Consider the following 17,115-nt stretch of genomic DNA (forward strand, 5'->3'; position numbering starts at 1 on the left):
TTTTTCTTATCTTTTAACCCTGGAACACTAACAGCTAAACATCACACTCAAGGAGGTGCATATGAATATATTCTCTGAATCACCTAGAACATGCTGCACTGGTTACAATTGGACTGTTCACCTTTTTGGAAGAAAAAAAAAAAAAAAGGCAAAAATCCCCCCAACCCCACCCACAAACATGTCTTCCTCCTCCTTCTCCACTCCAAAACCAAAACCCTACATCAAAACAAAAGTCAAAATGAAGAGAAAAAGGCAAAACGAAGAGAAAGGAAATAATTTATTAGAGATTTCACAAGCAAACTAACATACATTTATCATATAAGTCTTGTGACAGTTTAGAGATATCTGGAATCTTTAAGATGAGAAAGTTTATACTCTGCCTTAAATACTTTAGAAATGCTACTACGCACAGTTCAAGAGTCCTGATGATTACACTGCTTCTTCCCCCATGGAGATGGAACACAAAAGGGACCTGGAACATCACAAAGGCATGTTAAAAGTAAGAACAACCAGAAAATAGTAGTGTTATGCTTTCTTTTGACAACTAAATTGAAAGATGCTTAGTATTTAGAAAAGTGCTGAATGTCTGAAAAAATCTGACTTAATAGATACAGGCTACATTAATTTTATATTACAATAAGTTAAACAATAATGTGATATGAAACTCACAAGAAAAATGTTAGTCACTGGCAATACTACCTCAATGCAGAGAACAATCAAAAACAACCAACAAAAAGGTAGCAGTGATTAATAGTTGATTAATAGTTCAATTCCAGATAATTCATTGCAAGACATTGTTAGATTTTCTTCTCTACTCAAAAAAGAAAAAGGAAGGTATACCAAGTCAACTACAAATTGTTTCTCATATACCAGGACAACAGTACTCATCAAATAATCTAAAATACTGGTCAACCCTTTAATATTATTAAGAATTGCTCTGAAACATATTTTAACCAATATAGTAGTAGTATTATATTTATTTCAAGAAAAACAAGACAAAATCCTCATTGTAAACTCAGCACAGCTTCACACACACATCAGTGGAACACTTCCAGCTCATACAAGCTAAGGAACTGGACCACAAATTAGCAAGTTATATGACCTTTGAGGAAGAAGGTGGAAGCCATGTTTTAAGACTAGGAACCTTTATTGTGTCTATTCACACAACACAAACAACTCATTGATATTTTTTTCCCCCTGAAAAAAGTGCCCTTTAAAATTACCAGATTATCTCAAGCTCTAAAACACATAAACTCCTCCCCATACCTACTCTATATGAAAACTTAGATGTAGTTGAGTGCTACGGGAAACATTGCACAATAAAAGGATACAACAAGAAAGGATACACTCTGCATGACAGTATTACTGCAGTATTTACGCAGGAATGTTTCTAAAGAAGAACAGCAGAATGTGGTTTAATTTCACTTGATTCTCAGTATTGCATACACATAACTTTATGCTACCTATCAAAAGCAAATATGCCTCTTTGATAAAACACAGTTTTGACCACTTACGGGATTTAATGAAAGCTGATGAGTCCAACACTAAACTTCATATTCAAAATTAAATACATTTTTTTGATAACTTGAACTATTAGGACAACACCAGATTTTTCTGTCTCATTAATTCTCCTTCAAGTCTTTGACATTTTAAAGACTCACTTTTTACCTCAAGTACAAAACCCAATCATGTTTCCATTCAATGCAGGCTTTCAAGTCACTTCTTCCCTATGAAGAAGCAGGGACCTCTCAGCATCAGTTTCTTCTACATAACCTTTCTCCCAAAAAGCTGTATTTTTGCTACAGAAAAAATAGTCACCCCAAATACCAACTGAAATTTTTGCCAGTCCATCACAAAAAAGACATTTCAGCCAGCAAGGAGTTACATAGTATTTTTATAAACCATATGTATTATTTTCTCTACAAAGGATAAAACCTTTGTAGACAAAATACTAAAAAAAAAAATAAATTGCAATAGCATTCATTACTTTAACACAGCTTTTTCCTGTTTAAAAATAATCACAAGTTTAACTTATATCAATTTAGTTGTTAAAAAAACCCAACAAACAACGACATTGAGACGTAGGATACAGATCAAATTTGAAGTCCCTCAAGTATTTGCATAAACTTCTTTATGTTCATATTTATCTTTCAGATGAGATTCTGACACTGTTCTTCCTTACAGATTCACATTTCTATAATGGATTTTTGCATCATAAATCAGCATCCACCAGAGTATTCCAGCAGGATCAGGAAACAATAGTCATGCAGAAATAGGGTTTGGTTTCATCATTAGTTGGGAAGTGAAATAAATATTTGTAATTAAACCTCATAGATCCCTAGAAATCATTATTACTCTGGCACATTCTGTGATCTTCACATACAAATGGTCAAGGTAAGGAAGAAGTTTTGCCCATGATAACTTTGTTGACATTGGTTTAATGTAACTCATGTAGACTTTCAGGTGCACAATTAAATCATGCATAAGTTCATTTTCACTCACTCTAAAAAAAGCTTCCGAGTTAACCATCAACACAATAACCAAATAACATGTCATTATTTTCTTTATGTAATTCAAGTATTATTTAGCATGTTTACTGAAGTCAGAATTAGATTTAATGTACAAAATTAGTTGGAAAGATATGGAATTGCTAAAAGAATAAATGTGTTCAGACTTCATTTATAAGGCTTTCCAACCAATTGCTAAAATACTTCAAGTTTCTTTTTTTTTGCATTTAAAAAAAAACTTAGTAATTTTTTTCTTAGTAGACACTAGATAAAATAATATAAATACAAGGTTTTTTTCTAACACGGAAGGAAAAAAGACGACTGAAACATTCCCATAAACCCTTATTTTTAAAAGAATACTCGAGACAAGGCTCATTTGTCTCTTTTCAATGATCAATACAGACGAATTCCTGTAAAAAAAGTGATCTTTAATTTGATAAAATAAAATAGAGATTTTGCAAACCACAAATCAATAACTGAAAACAGGAACTGGTAAAACCAAAGAGCATCTCAAAAGCAAGGGAAACAAGCTGAAATATAATCTGATGAAAAAAAATCCTTAAGACAACTGACAGAAGAAGAAACCTACAATTAAAGTAACTGTTCTAAATAGAAATACTACCCTCACAATAATCATACTATGGGGTATCCAATCAGTTTTTACAAAATCAAAACCAGCTGTTCACATCCTTTATTTCAAACTTCAGGTTTTTTTTCCAAAGTAACACTGATCAAAACACCCAGATTAAAAACACATCATAGAGTAAGTAGAATGTTTCAGAAGCATTCAGCCTAATCTTTCAGTTCACTTGGTCTCGGGTGGAGGCATAACTGGAGTGATGCCCAACTGTAATCTGTAATTAAGCTAAATACCCTTTAAATTTCAGATAGCTGATCTATCAGAGGGTGCAGCTTGAGAAATAAATGCTTCTAATTCTTGTACCAGTTACTTCAAGCACTAATTTGAGACAGTTCACTACTCAAATGCCTTTAGGCCATGAAAACCCTCACAGTTAAATCAGAGCTGATTTTGCTTCAGTTACTCTCATATGAAGCAAATACAAGTAAGCAGTAGTGAAGTAGAGTTATATGATAGGAAATAAAGTTCGTGATTACTTTTTGCTAAAAGATACTTTCCCATCAAGTTTAGACAATAATGCCAAAAACCAAGACCTAAGCATTCCACAAAGGAAGCCTTGATTAATGCAACATTAAGTAGCACTTTCTGACACAATATCCTTTCTTAAATCAGGCAAATTTAAAGGATGCTGCCACAGTACCAAGTGCTAACTTTCTAAAGTTAGAAAAGCCAAAAGTCCTTTACAGAGCTAACAGAAGTGAGTCGATTGCTGGAAACAGTTCTTCAGGATCACTTTACAATGGCAGGGACGGCAGGAAAAGGGAAAAGAGGCAACTCTTTTCAAAGCCAAAGCCCCAGAATGTTACTAAAGGGTAAGTGATCAGATTCCACAGTTACTCTCCCCAGCTCCTCAGACCAAGGATCAGAGAAACTGACAACTACCCTAGGATATCAGGATTAGGGAAATGGCAGTCTCTGAGTTTCTAATAGAGGAAGAAGCAACATTTTAAATACACCAACTATACAACTTGCATTCTGGTTTTCTGATATAAGCGCACATTTAAGAAAAGAAAAGGAAATTGTATGGAACATTCCCCCTCCACCATCGCTATTTCTAAAGCAGCCATTAAAAAGATAATAAATAAAAACAACAAAAAAAAACCAACAAAACAAATGGCCAAAACCCCCAGCCTATTTCTTTATTTTTATTTTGAGGCAGAGAATCCATACCTTGTGCAGTGTTCTACTTTTTTCTTTTCCCTTCATTGGCATCCTGTTTTGGTCTAGCTGAACGAGCAAATTGCTGAGATTCTGTTAAGGACTACAAGTGTCAATGATAAACAGAAGCCAATCAAGAAGCAAAAAAGTATTATTTCAGCAAAAGATAGTTTAAGAAGTGGCCTTTATCTGTGAATCAATTCTACTACAGTATTAATTATTATAACAATAGTGTCTATTAGTCAAAGATTAGGACCTCACTCATCTGCAGTACAAAAAAATTTTAAGAGAACCTGCTCAAGAGTTTCCAGTACCAAGTAAATAAGGAGAAGTAACCAGGAATGGGTAGGGTGCAAACAGAGTAACTGCAGCAGGATAAATGCTTGATATTTAATCCTCCATCCCAGCAGGTTAGTTCCATAACTTTGATGTCTGCCTCAGTGGGTGTTTGGGAGAAAATAAGCTAAAATGAACAGAGGTTGGGGTAAGCAAGAGTACAAAGAAAAGGAAATAAACTATGAAACGCTTAAGTGAAAAATAAGAAAGGACAAGAAGAGATTTAAAACTTACAGACAAAACCCAGGGCAATGCAATCGAAAAGTATAGAAATCCCAACTTGTTACACAGGCCCAAACAGTAACTGACAGATCCAGCTGGAGAAGCAGTCTAAATAGAGACAACTGACCCTGATAGGAACATTTCTTTACGTTCTTGATTCTGCAAACATAGGCTTAAGCAAGTCAAAAAGCCTACTTAATTGAAATACAGTGGTCATACAAGCTACATTATGTTTTGCCTTGAGTTCGCAGGATCAAAGAGCTAAGACCAGAAGTAAATTTTATTGTCTTAAACAAAGCACATTTACTTTCCTATTTTAGAAGTGGTGCCTCTTTATATTTTTCTGTTATAAAATTAACAATATTACAATATGCTGTGCTGCCTCGTTTTCTTAAGGTATTATTTCATAGACTTCTAATAAGTAGAACATAATGACAGCAAAACTAGAAATTGACAGACAGATTATAAAGAATATAATGTAAATGTTTGAGGAAAAAGATACAACCACCATGGGTTTTTCAAATAAGACGTATCCATTTGCTTCTTTTAAAGCTTTGGCAGCTGCTTTTTCATTAGGAAGTCCAATGAAAGCCTGTCCCTTCATACGGCCTTCTTTCATCAAACGTATATCAAACCTAGAGGCAAAATTGAGAATTGGGAATTACTCATGTTTAACCACACTTTCATATTTCACAGTACAAATAAAATTCTTATGCTTCAAGCTGGAGAAAATGCAGAAACGAGAACAAAGCCTACAAGCAGGAATTATGTCATTGGAGACCACTTTGCCTGGGAAAACCATTTAGTAAAAATCATGTTAGACCACAGGATGGCAAATTGGGGTGCAACTGTTGTAAAACAATCAGATACACACAATTATCTACACTGTTAATTCTGTGTCTCTCAGCCAATAAACAGTAAATTTGGTAACAAAAATATAAGGGCAAAATAGTAGGGTCTTCAGACACTTCAAAAAATAATTCTATTTCTGTACTTGTGATAAATGAAGATTTTCAGATGGAACACATTTTTTCCTTATGCAGAAGCACAAAGAAAAAAGTAAAGATGACTAGTTTTTAAATCACCATTTTCACCAATACTACAAAAGTTAACATAAAGGGCTTAATTTTAACCAAGTATCAAATTAACTTACATATTTCGTTCTACTTCTGACTGGAAGTCAACATATCTTCCAAAAATGAATTTGAGATCCTGAAATTAAAAGGTAGGTATCAGAGGAAAGCTGATAAAAAGCCCTTTTGATAAGTATTAATTTGCTTGTTTACCTACCTTTTCTTGAACTTGTTTAGCTAAATTCTTCACATATATCCTGCAATTTGGATCACCTGGCTCATAGTTTTTGAAAACAGAAAATTTTTCCATTTCTTGAAGAAGACAGAAAAACAGACACTGTTTTAGGTCACTTAATTACTTTGTATTTTTGCTCAGTATAAAATAATTGAATTGAATATATGATCAATTAATAAAGGAATACTTATTTAAACTATTTATTTCAACAAATCAAAGAGGTATTATTAGATAACTTATTCTCACAGCTATACCTTCTCTAGAAAGTCTATTTTTTTCGAGATCCCTTCTAGAAATAAATTCTGATGGTATTTCGTCGTCCTCCTCTTCAGTTTCCATTTTATCATTTGAGCTAGGAGCTGGAAAAATCCTTCCAAAGCCTGTATTATTGACTTCTTCTGTGGTTGCATAAAGGTCTGAAATATCAACACATTATGCAAGAGGTTTGTATGTTTATTCACTATAGCATCAACAGCGAGCAAAGAGTATACTCCTTCCAGTAACATTTTAATATAGTAGACTTTGCAAAGCAATTTGAACAGATCCTTAAAGAAATGTGTCTTAATCCCTGGTTTGACAAACACACCTGATCTATATGGTCCTACAAAATCAACTGTACTACAAATAAAAGCACATGCTAGTTAAAGTAAAACTAGCCATTTCAATGGTTTATCTAATTTTCATTCAAAGAAACTGTATATTACTATAAAGTACCAAGAAACACTGACTGACCATAACCCTATAAGAAACCATCACATCTCATTGCTATTATTGCCCAGTATTTTTATAGCAGATAATCAGTGCATCACAGAGAAGGAGTTGGCAACCACTTGAATGCTGCTCTCTAAGAGCTGGAAAAGGAAAATCTGAAATTAGCCTGATATATTCAGTTACACTATATAATACTGAGAATGCATTTGTAACATACTCTCTAAAAACACCTTAGCATTTAAGAGAGTGCAATTCACCAGAAACAAACAGATTACATAGGAGAGACACAGACCTTTAAAATCCTCCAGACCCTTTACTGTACCAAAACACAGACTTCTGTGTTTTAACATGGGAAAAACAGCAAATGCAGACAAGATGCAAGTTGGTGTTCTTAAACCCTGATGTATAGTATTTATGAAAGATCCAATATAAAACAAGAAAAGAATTCCCTGGACTAAATTTTAGCAGCCTTCTACACACTGAAACCATACAAATTTAATATTAAATACATTTGAAGTACAATCTCTCTTACCATTTTTTTCTTCTTTTTCTGAGTTTATCTGAAGAACAGCTGGGATGTCAGTAGTAATATGGAACTCAATTTTTTTATGACCTACATGCTGTGGCTGCTCAAAGACATCTGAAGGTGACAGCGTAGGGTGCAAATTACTGTTTAAAACAACAACATGTTAACTAAAGAGTCAGACACTGATGAATGCATAGTCAAATACAAGATTTCTTCCAAATAGATTTTATGCTGTTGTTTACCACAAACATGAGTTCTCCATTTCATAAATTTCACCCAATACAGTTCAAGTTGATTAAACATTGCAAATACAGTAGGCATGGCTGTCAGTGAGAGCAAAACCAAGAATTACATACCACGTGACAGTACAGACAGGCACTTATGAAAAAATTTATCAGCAACTGAAATACAAAAAAAAATAACTGGCTTTGCTGCTGCTGCTCTCACGTAGTGTATAAGATGTACCAAATTTTCCAAAAATATAACAAATCACTTGGAGGAAGATGGCTGTTAGTAAAAATGTGTTCACAATTGATTATCACTACATAGAAATACTGCACTGCCGTCTACTGTGCCATAGTACTGCAGTTTCAAAAAACATAATTTAAAACCAAGTCAGTTTTTATTCTTCCAGTATCATCCTTTTTAAAAATTATTTTAAATTTTAAGAAGTAACCCAAACAATAGATCCAGATTGCTTCTGTCAGGGCTGCAATATGAAATTGATTTTCTTTTTTATGAAAAAGGGATTTGTATTAGGTTGAAAGCAAGAGAAGCACAGAGCTTGAACCAGGCACACTTTACACATTAAGGCTGTTGAGCAGACTTGAGCTGAAATTACATTAAAACTTGGACCTTTAGAGCAATAAAGTCAAGTGTGAGGATAAAGGAAGACCAACTCTACTACCAAATTTACATCAGTGAAGAATGCTTGTTTTAAAACAGCAACACTAAAGCAAACGTGATAAAGAGAACATCATTTCATAAAAGAACTAATCTTCCGGAAAATTGCAAAAAACACAGAAATAATACAAACCTGTGGGGAGTACACACAGGAACATTCAATAAGTCTTTAATTCTTTGCTTTTTTCTAACACCACGCCTCTTTGTGTTTATTGGTCTTTTAGGCTGAAGCGTTGCTAATTCCATCAACTTGGTCATTCTATTTCAAACAAAATTTAAAACCAAAGTGGTTTACAGTTTATTTGAAAATACTGATTTTGAAAGCCCTCCCCCTTCCTTAAAGCTCTTGAAATACAACTTTTCAGAATATGGCTATAAATCTAGCTACCTCAAGACCAAAACTACATTAATAAACTATAACACACAGCAAATCAATACACATAGCAAATCAACACACACAGCACTTAGGCGACCAATCAAAATTGTAATGAGTTCAATGATGCCCCTTCCTTCCCCAAGCATGCACCTAATTAAGACACTGAAGATGCAGAAATGCTAAGAAGCCCAAAGTTGAATATTTTTTTATAATACTATTTCCAGTCAACAGGAGTGCTTTTTTCCAAGTGCATGTATTTTTCTGAATATAGCATAGGGGCTTTTTGATTTCCTTTTCAGTTTAAATAGCAAGAAAATCACTTCTTCATTTAGTATTAAAGATTACAAAAAAAAACCACCCCAGCTATAATGCAATTCAGTCCCAAAACTGTAAAAGAATCCTCAAAGCATACAACCTCCCATTATTATTACTCCTAGCAATACCTACTGATGTACAAAGAACATTTTGGAACATATGACTCAGGCTGAGTAGTTTACTTCAGTAAAGATGCGGAAAAATGAAGAATCCAGAAAACAAACTAATTATTGCTTCCTTCCATCTCCACTCTCTCTGCATTCTGAGTTTTTGTTTTGTTGGGGTTTTGGACATGGGAACAAATTATAGTTTGTGTATCATTTGGCCATTTGCCATCTCTTTCTGTGATTCTAAACAGCACTGTCCTGTTTTTAAGTCACTCTGGAGCTTCCTTAAGCATTGGGAAATATTATCTATATACTGCAAATGTTAACAGATTCCACCATTTGCTGAACTAGAAGCTAGAAAGTAAAAACACCACTTTAAAAAAGCCCAAAAGCTTGCAGATTACTCTAAAATGCATACCTCTCCTTTTCCTCCTCATTATCGCTTTCATATTCTGATTCATCTCCACTAGATACTTGCTCTTCTTCCTCTTCAGGCAAAGGAGGCTCTTCGGGAGGCAGAGGTGGGATTGGGGGAGGTGGCACAGGCACTGGTAAATACTCTTCATACTAATTGTGGGGAAAAATTAAAAAAAAAGTAACTACATGTTTTAAGAAAAAAAACTACATATCTTGTTTTCCCTTACATAACAAAAACACTCAAAGCAATAAATTAGAAAATTACAAGAAGCATATTTTAAAGCATGTTTATAGGGATCTAGATGCTATTTTGCTAAACTACATTACTAATGAAAACTTTCCACAAGAAAACAATTTGCTGCTTTCTGAAGTGTAACAGTGCATGTAGCAACCATGGCCCTAGGTTTTTACTTTGCACTCAGCTTTAAGGACTTTCCTGAGAGCAATGTGGTCAAAACATATGGGAGGAGGCCTAAGCTCCCAAGCCATCTCAGTTTCTACGCTGAACGTTCCACCACCTATCAAAGTTACATTTCTATTTCTGTAAGGAGCGAGGATTTCATGAAAGGATGCAGTCTCAATGAAAAAACTGCTAAAACCACATATAAGGAATTCCTGACATACAAAATGATCTCCAGCCAATTGTATTAACAATCTTACTATACTTAACAGGTACTTTTACACACCATCAGTTCCATAAGGCACTGATGTCTCCTGGCATTAGAAATACTCTGTGCCATTTAGAAACTGCTCTATGAATTTCAAGGACTGGCTTCTCGCCTTACTACTCTTTTTTGCCTGACCATTACATTCATAGTGCTTAATCTGGCCCAATACTAGGCAACAAGAAAAACTATCCCCAGAAAATCAGTGTAAATTCATTTATTGGATAGATTTATTTCATATTTTTCCTTCCCAGCTAGTTCCCATTATTAGAAGCAGGTGTTCTGTCAGGCAAAACAAAAAGTGTAGTGAAGCACAACTTCACTATATCCAAATACTGTAGTTATCACTATTAATGCAAGTCCTCAGTTGCTCTATCTTCCGCTGGCAGTCAGTTAAACTATGCTATCACAGCAACAGAGAACTGAGACCACAGAGTCGGTATTTCTATTTGTCTTCAGAAACAGCTCCCCCTAAGCCTCTGCCAGTCTCCCTCAACCCTGCCTCTTTTAAAAAACGTTCTGGAGACAGAGCAAGTTAAATCCAAAAGCACTGTGTAATCTTATTAACAATCTGAATCTAATCAGAACTCCAAAGAAACAGAGGGATCAAAAGAACTTAACACATCTTTGTAAGGCAACAGGCTAATGGTATTCTTTATTTGCTGTATCTGTAACAGAAAATACTCAAGTTTGACATATTCCAGCAGTGCTACTGTCATACATATATATTTCTTTGTTCTAACTATGGATAAAAAGATTTATTTAAAGGACTAACATGCATATCTTACCCAACGAAATGCAGCAGTATTTCCTATCGTCTAGAGATTTCTCCAACTTTTAGAAGTTTGAACTTAGATCTCCGATCATGTTGCTAACATTTAAAACTATGAATCCGTTTTACAGTACTTAAAACATATATTAAAAAAGTTACCATGGGAGGGCGAGCAGTAATTGGTCCAAAAGGTGGAGGAAGATTCATTTTATTCATAAGATGAAGTACCTGAAATCATTAAAGATAAGTAAGATTTCCTTTAAATAAACAATTAAATGAAAATAGTTCCTTGCTAGGTAGCATAGCCAATAACTTCTGGCAGATGTAAATCAGCATAGTTTTAATGAAAACACAACTACATTGGGTATTAAACAATGTGAAAGCCTGCACTTGAGATCCAACACTACTTGAGATCCAACTGCACTTTTTAGGGTGCAAAAAAGGCTAATAAAAAAATAAGTAAAGCACTGTCTCAGAACGAAATTCCAAGTACTCAAGTCATATCTAATTAGGAAGTTCCTATCAATGAACTAACAGTTACTTCTGATCAATGAAATCTTACTATCTCAAAATAGTAAAAAATTAACATTGGTTAACACTATCACAGGAAAACTTAATATTTACTATGACAAAAAATATTTCTATGGGTAATTAAAAGAGGAAAAAGGAGATTTTTTATTTTTATACTTTCTTTTCTTTGCCATTTTTTTTTACTTACCTGGACATAAAATTTGGGCACACTTGCCAAGGCATTTGCTATATTTGCTAGAATTGTACTTGAAGGTGGTGGATACAAATATTTGAGACAAGAATTGATGGGAAAGGTGAGGCTGAGGAAAAAATATTAAAAACAAGGAATATTAGCACTATTGTCACGTAATGAATGATAAAAAATAATAATTACTAGAGGTTTAACTATTCATTACATCTGAAGTATCACTGAAATATTATTTTTTTCCTTATAACAGTTTCAGGCCACTTAAACCTCAGGAAAAACAAAAATCAACAGTATTCTGCTGTTACCACTGGGATAACCTATCCAGTCCTCCAACTCTTCCTGAGAAAGCAATGCCTCATACTAGAAGGCTATTATGCAATCCACAACTTCACAGCTCAAAGCACAAGTTGCTACTCAACTGTGAGGGTTCTAAACTTGAAGAACTAAAATTTCATCTTTACGACAATGCGCTATGCATGTAGAACAGTAGCTTACTATAAAACAAAACAAGAGAGAAAGCAGCATACTGCATTCTCTCTTGTTCAACAGTGCATAACTCTTATTTAAAAATAACAGAATAAAATAATGACAAAAAAAACAACTCTAACCCATGATTAGGTGCAATTCCATTCTCTATTTTAACACAGTTTGGTTCTTTCTTCTCTTCTTCTTTCACTGGTTCTTCTGAACTGAAAAGTAATTTAGCATTAATTAAAACAAGGCAAAATTTAAGTGCCTTACATAATGTATGAAATACGTTTAACTTCATATATTAAAATTATAAGAAATATATTAGTATAGTATTTTTAACATCTTTTATCAATGGCATTACTACAGCCATTATTAATTCTTAAGAATTAATACATGTACATACTTACAGTAGACAGACTTCTAAGGCCTACATAAATAAATATTTAGGCAGATTTACTTAAATCTCCCTATATTTAAATACTTCTGACTTAAATCTACTCACAGGAAAAGAACTAAAATTACTTCATGTTGCTCTTTGTTCAGAGACCGTATAAAATCAAAGGTGTTTAATATTGATTTGTTCCTATTCAGAGTGAAATAAATGACTTAAAACCTCTATAGTTGATTTTAATTAAGCACTGTCACATAGCTTCTATCACTTAGTTACATATTACACACGTAAACCTAACTATGCAACTTATTTTTTTAATTAAATACTTGATAGATGACTGAAACCCAAACTATCACAGTCTTTGGGCACACTAGCATTAGGATTCATTGATTGTTTTTTTTTTAAATATGTAATATTCTTTAACTATTTGGAGAGAGACTTGGACAGTTTTGTTTGTTCTGCTCATGCTTCAAGCTAGTTCCAGCCTAGAAGCCACTGGCTATAATGGTATAGTCTTATACATTTATGCTAGCAGGTGCCTGACTCCCGATTAGACTAGAAAGAAACATCAGGATAGCACTGCTTGCACTGTTTAACAGCAAAAGAAAATTATAATCCTGACACGCAAAAAAAAGAAGAGTTTTTTTAAACACAGGGAACCTGTGCAACACAGAAGTCAGCTTACACAGACTGGAGTCTTGCTCTGTAAATGAGAACAAATAGGACCATCTGCTCATTAAAGATATTAATAACTACAGAAATACAGATGGGAATTGTGATGACACTGAATGAAACAATACCAATGGGAGAAATGCAGTCACTTATCTATAGATCTGAAACTGCCTGTTAATACTTCTAAATGGTTATGATTTATCCTTTGACTTAACAGTACTATGAAAGCATCATGAATACGTAATTTCTTTTCCTTGACTACAAACACAGAAACGAAATCATTATGCACCTACCTTTTACACTTTTCTGAGACAGAAGGCTGGCTAAGTACCTGCACGCTATCTTGCTCCTTCGCAAATTCAACAACTAAGGTGTGACCTAAAAGTTTCAGCTGATGTAGTCTTGCCAAAGCCTTCAAATAATTATAACAGAGAAAAGAAAAAGGGAAGAGGAAAAATATCAGACTTATTTCAAAGCGTAACTGTTTTTATTTTGGTGGGCAAACTCACCATAGGATGCAGTCCCAACTGCTTTAAGCTAAGTCTGTGCCAGTACAGACACAGGTAGCTCTGTACCATTCCTGCATTTGCAGCCCTGGTTTTAGCAGCCTCTTTCCTGCTAGCAGGAAGGAAAAAGATGAGGCTGTGCAACTAGAACCACTAGAGAGACTTAGGTCATCTGAACACAGTAGCAAGACTGCAGCCTTAACAATGATACATATTACATAGTAGATAGCCTAGTAAACATCTGCGATTTCAAGTAACCAGCCTCTTGTTCATGAACTACAAACATGCTGAAGTCCACTAGTAATAGCTGGGAATTTTAAAATCAAGATTCTTAACAGCGACACTAGGAAGCTCCAGCATTCTGTAATTCCAGATCCTAAGAGGCTGCTAACAATTGACACAAAGTAACCTAAATTCACAGCTGTTCACCTCATGCAGTCTTCGTAACTTTTTTGAGTAGTACTTTACAGCATGACCTAAAAAATAAAAGCAACACCAAAAAAAACCCCAGCATAAGAGGGAGCTTCAGGACACAGGCTTTTTACCAGATTCATATTTAAAAAGCATTATTAATATTACCTTTTTGGCATCCATGTCCCCCATCAACAGGGCAGTTTTCTTTTTCTTACCAAAGTTGGGCATTCAAGGCAGTCTTTAATTGTGTACATCACTATGTCTGAATTTTATGGCAAATATGCAATTATGCAGGAGACAAGTAAATTATGTTTGGTTTATAGCTTACATATAAATGCACACAGACCCTAGACAAGGCCCTGATCAGTCTCAACTCATGTAAGTTTGCCATGTTCTAAATGACAGGTTGGATCAGAAGACTTCCACAAGACCCTTCCAACCCACCTTTCTTATGACTCTACAGAAATGTTCATTTTATCAAGCCCTTCAAGCACCTCCTGAAATAGAACTCTAATATTACATTACTTTCCATTTTTTTTCCCCAACACTGAGTACTAGATGATGCGTAAACCATTTCAGAGCAGAACTGGCAACTCGGAAAAGTGCTTTGCTAAAACATTCAATAACAAACTCAATACAAACCTTCATAGCTGCATTTTCACTGGGAAAGGTAGCAAATGCAGTGTGTTTCTAGAAAAGAAACAAAAGAAAAACCTGTCATACTGAATTCAAGTAAAAAAGGTAAGAAATTGCATTAAAAACATATATCCACAAGTAATTAGTGAATTCAAGTTTACATATTTGGAAGCTTCCAGATAGTAGTCATTTAAATCCTATGTGGGGCAAAGGTGAAGAACTAAGGAAATATTTTTCAAGTGTTTAGGACAAGCATCTCCTGCATTCAAAAATTAAGATAAGAATTCAGCTGTTTGAGGAATACATGAAAATAATTATTTATTTTCTAGTGAGCAAAAGCCATCCTAAACTGCAAACAAGTACATATTGACAAAAAAGCTTAAACCTCTTTTAAAAAAAGAAAATTTATTTCAGCACCTCTCAGAGGAACATTTTCATCAAAGCAGCTCCTAAAAGTGTTACTTTTCCTGCTGCAAAAGTCATAACTATTGTTGTGCTCTGAAAGTTTGGATGGTTTCTAACTAACATTTTCCTTTACTTTTTAAGTACAAAAAAAACCCCAATCCCTTAAACTTTTCAAATTAGATCTAAACCTCACAGAACATGCAGCTCACCTTAAACTTAAATTTAACACATATTACTTCACCTTGCCACTACATGATGGGGTATTAAAAACCAAAAACATTAATACTGCTATCAGGAAAATCGTCACAAAGTCAGTATTTTTAATATTCTATAAAAGAAAGCATGACCCTGACACAAGTTGCAGACATCGTTTATCTGCAGTTCTGCAGAAATACAAGGCTCTTCCCAAACAGCATTCGTCACCACACAGACAGTCCTACGGTCCTATGTTTACTTTTTTCTTCGTCTAAATAACAAAAAGAGCTCAAGAGATAAAACTGCGAAACTGCACCCCTACACCTCCAACAGACACTTCTGCACTGCAGAAGGGGAAAAGGAAGATCCCTGAGCCGGCAACCACGCTCATCCCCTCCCTGCGGCCCGCTGCCCCACCCCTGAGGCGCAGCAAGCGGCCCAGGGCGGCGGCAGGTCTCTCCGCCCCCCCCGCCGCCGCCGCCCCAGGCCCCGGCCCTCACCAGCCGCCCGTGGTCCGACAGGACGCGCACAGACACCGCCCCGAAGTGCTTCAGCAGATCCTCCTTCTCCGCCGCCGTCAGCTCGGCGGGCAGGTGCCGCACCAGCAGCGTCCGGCCCCTCCGCCGCGCCACGCCGGGGTGAGGCGGGACGCCGGGCTGAGGCGGGCCGGCACCCGGCCCCAGGCCGGCCGCGCGCGTCTCCTCACAGCCCGGCGCCGCCATCGCCGCGCGCAGGGCCAGGGCCACCGCCGCGCGCACGCGGAAGCAGTGGGACAAATCGCGCGAGAGCCGAGGCGGGGGCTTGCTTTGGGCCTCAAGTCTCGCGAGACTGGCGGGGGCCTGGGATGGGTTGTCGCTAGCGGGAAGGGCGGGAAGCGCCCCCTGAGCGCGCGGTGGGGCTGCGGGTTCGAGACCTGATGCTGCCTACCAGCTGTGGTGCCGTGCCTGGGGATCTGCTTCCAGCTGGACGCTGGAAATGGGCGCCGCGGAAGGCTGCTGCCGCTGGCTCTGCGGCTCCTCTGGCCCGTGTGCCGTGTGCCGTCTGCTACCCCCACCCCGGTCTGGCTGGTGCCGGGCTTCTCCTAAGGGCTGTGGTGGGCTGCCCGTGGGCCCTTCTTTAGGGCCATGTCTCTGTCAGGTGATGCCTTAGACAGATGGTACTCAAAATCTGCCTTAGTCAAATCTGAAATAACGCTCCAAAGGGAGAGGTGACCCTTCCCTTCTTTCCCTCCCTTAAGAGCTTGTCTTCAGACTAAATTGTAAGAAGTGGTAAGGCTCTCAAAATACCGTTCTCATTAGCCTTTACCTGAAGACAACCTCTTTTCCACCTGCCACTTTGCCTGAACAGCAAGTTATTAACATCTCTCTGGTATAGACATTAATATGCTGCTCCAGGATAGCAGCTGTCAAGTGCCTGGCCAAGGCAAGCAGCATGGGTGAAGCACAGCCATAATTACAACCTGTAATTATGAGAGGGGATTCTGCAGCCTGAGCAGCGCGTGCAGAGGCAGTTACCAGCCAGCTCCTGCTGACCCCACACAGACTGACCCAGAGCCAGCCTTTTTCTCTGAGGCCAGATCTCAAAAGAAGGGGGGGAAATAATAAATGGCCCGAATTAGACTGATGAAATCTCAGGTTTTACCATACCTAATGAGCTGGTTGCCAACTGGCAAATGCACCACCTGCATAGATTGCTGCTGGCGCTGGGTGCGACTGAGCCATAGCACCCAATGCCACCGTGCAGT

General features: G+C 36.6%; 1 protein-coding gene across 1 annotated transcript; it reads right to left on the reverse strand.

Annotated features, from left to right (window-relative positions):
• Positions 1-267: 267 nt before the first annotated feature.
• RNPC3 (RNA binding region (RNP1, RRM) containing 3) lies at positions 268-16,093 on the reverse strand (the record flags this gene model as incomplete). The annotated part of the gene is made up of 15 exons (XM_082483685.1): positions 268-472; positions 4,318-4,390; positions 5,366-5,498; positions 6,017-6,075; positions 6,154-6,248; positions 6,426-6,587; positions 7,415-7,551; positions 8,445-8,570; positions 9,528-9,676; positions 11,123-11,191; positions 11,682-11,793; positions 12,290-12,370; positions 13,509-13,627; positions 14,778-14,825; positions 15,872-16,093. 14 exons carry the CDS (start codon positions 16,091-16,093, stop codon positions 4,331-4,333), a joined length of 1,572 nt encoding a protein of 523 aa, XP_082339811.1. The 3' UTR covers positions 268-472; positions 4,318-4,330.
• Between the last annotated feature and the right edge of the window lie 1,022 nt (positions 16,094-17,115).

The sequence above is a fragment of the Vanellus vanellus genome, assembly GCF_965231255.1.
Source record: "Vanellus vanellus genome assembly, chromosome: 5".
In the NCBI taxonomy this organism is placed as follows: Eukaryota; Metazoa; Chordata; class Aves; order Charadriiformes; family Charadriidae; genus Vanellus; species Vanellus vanellus.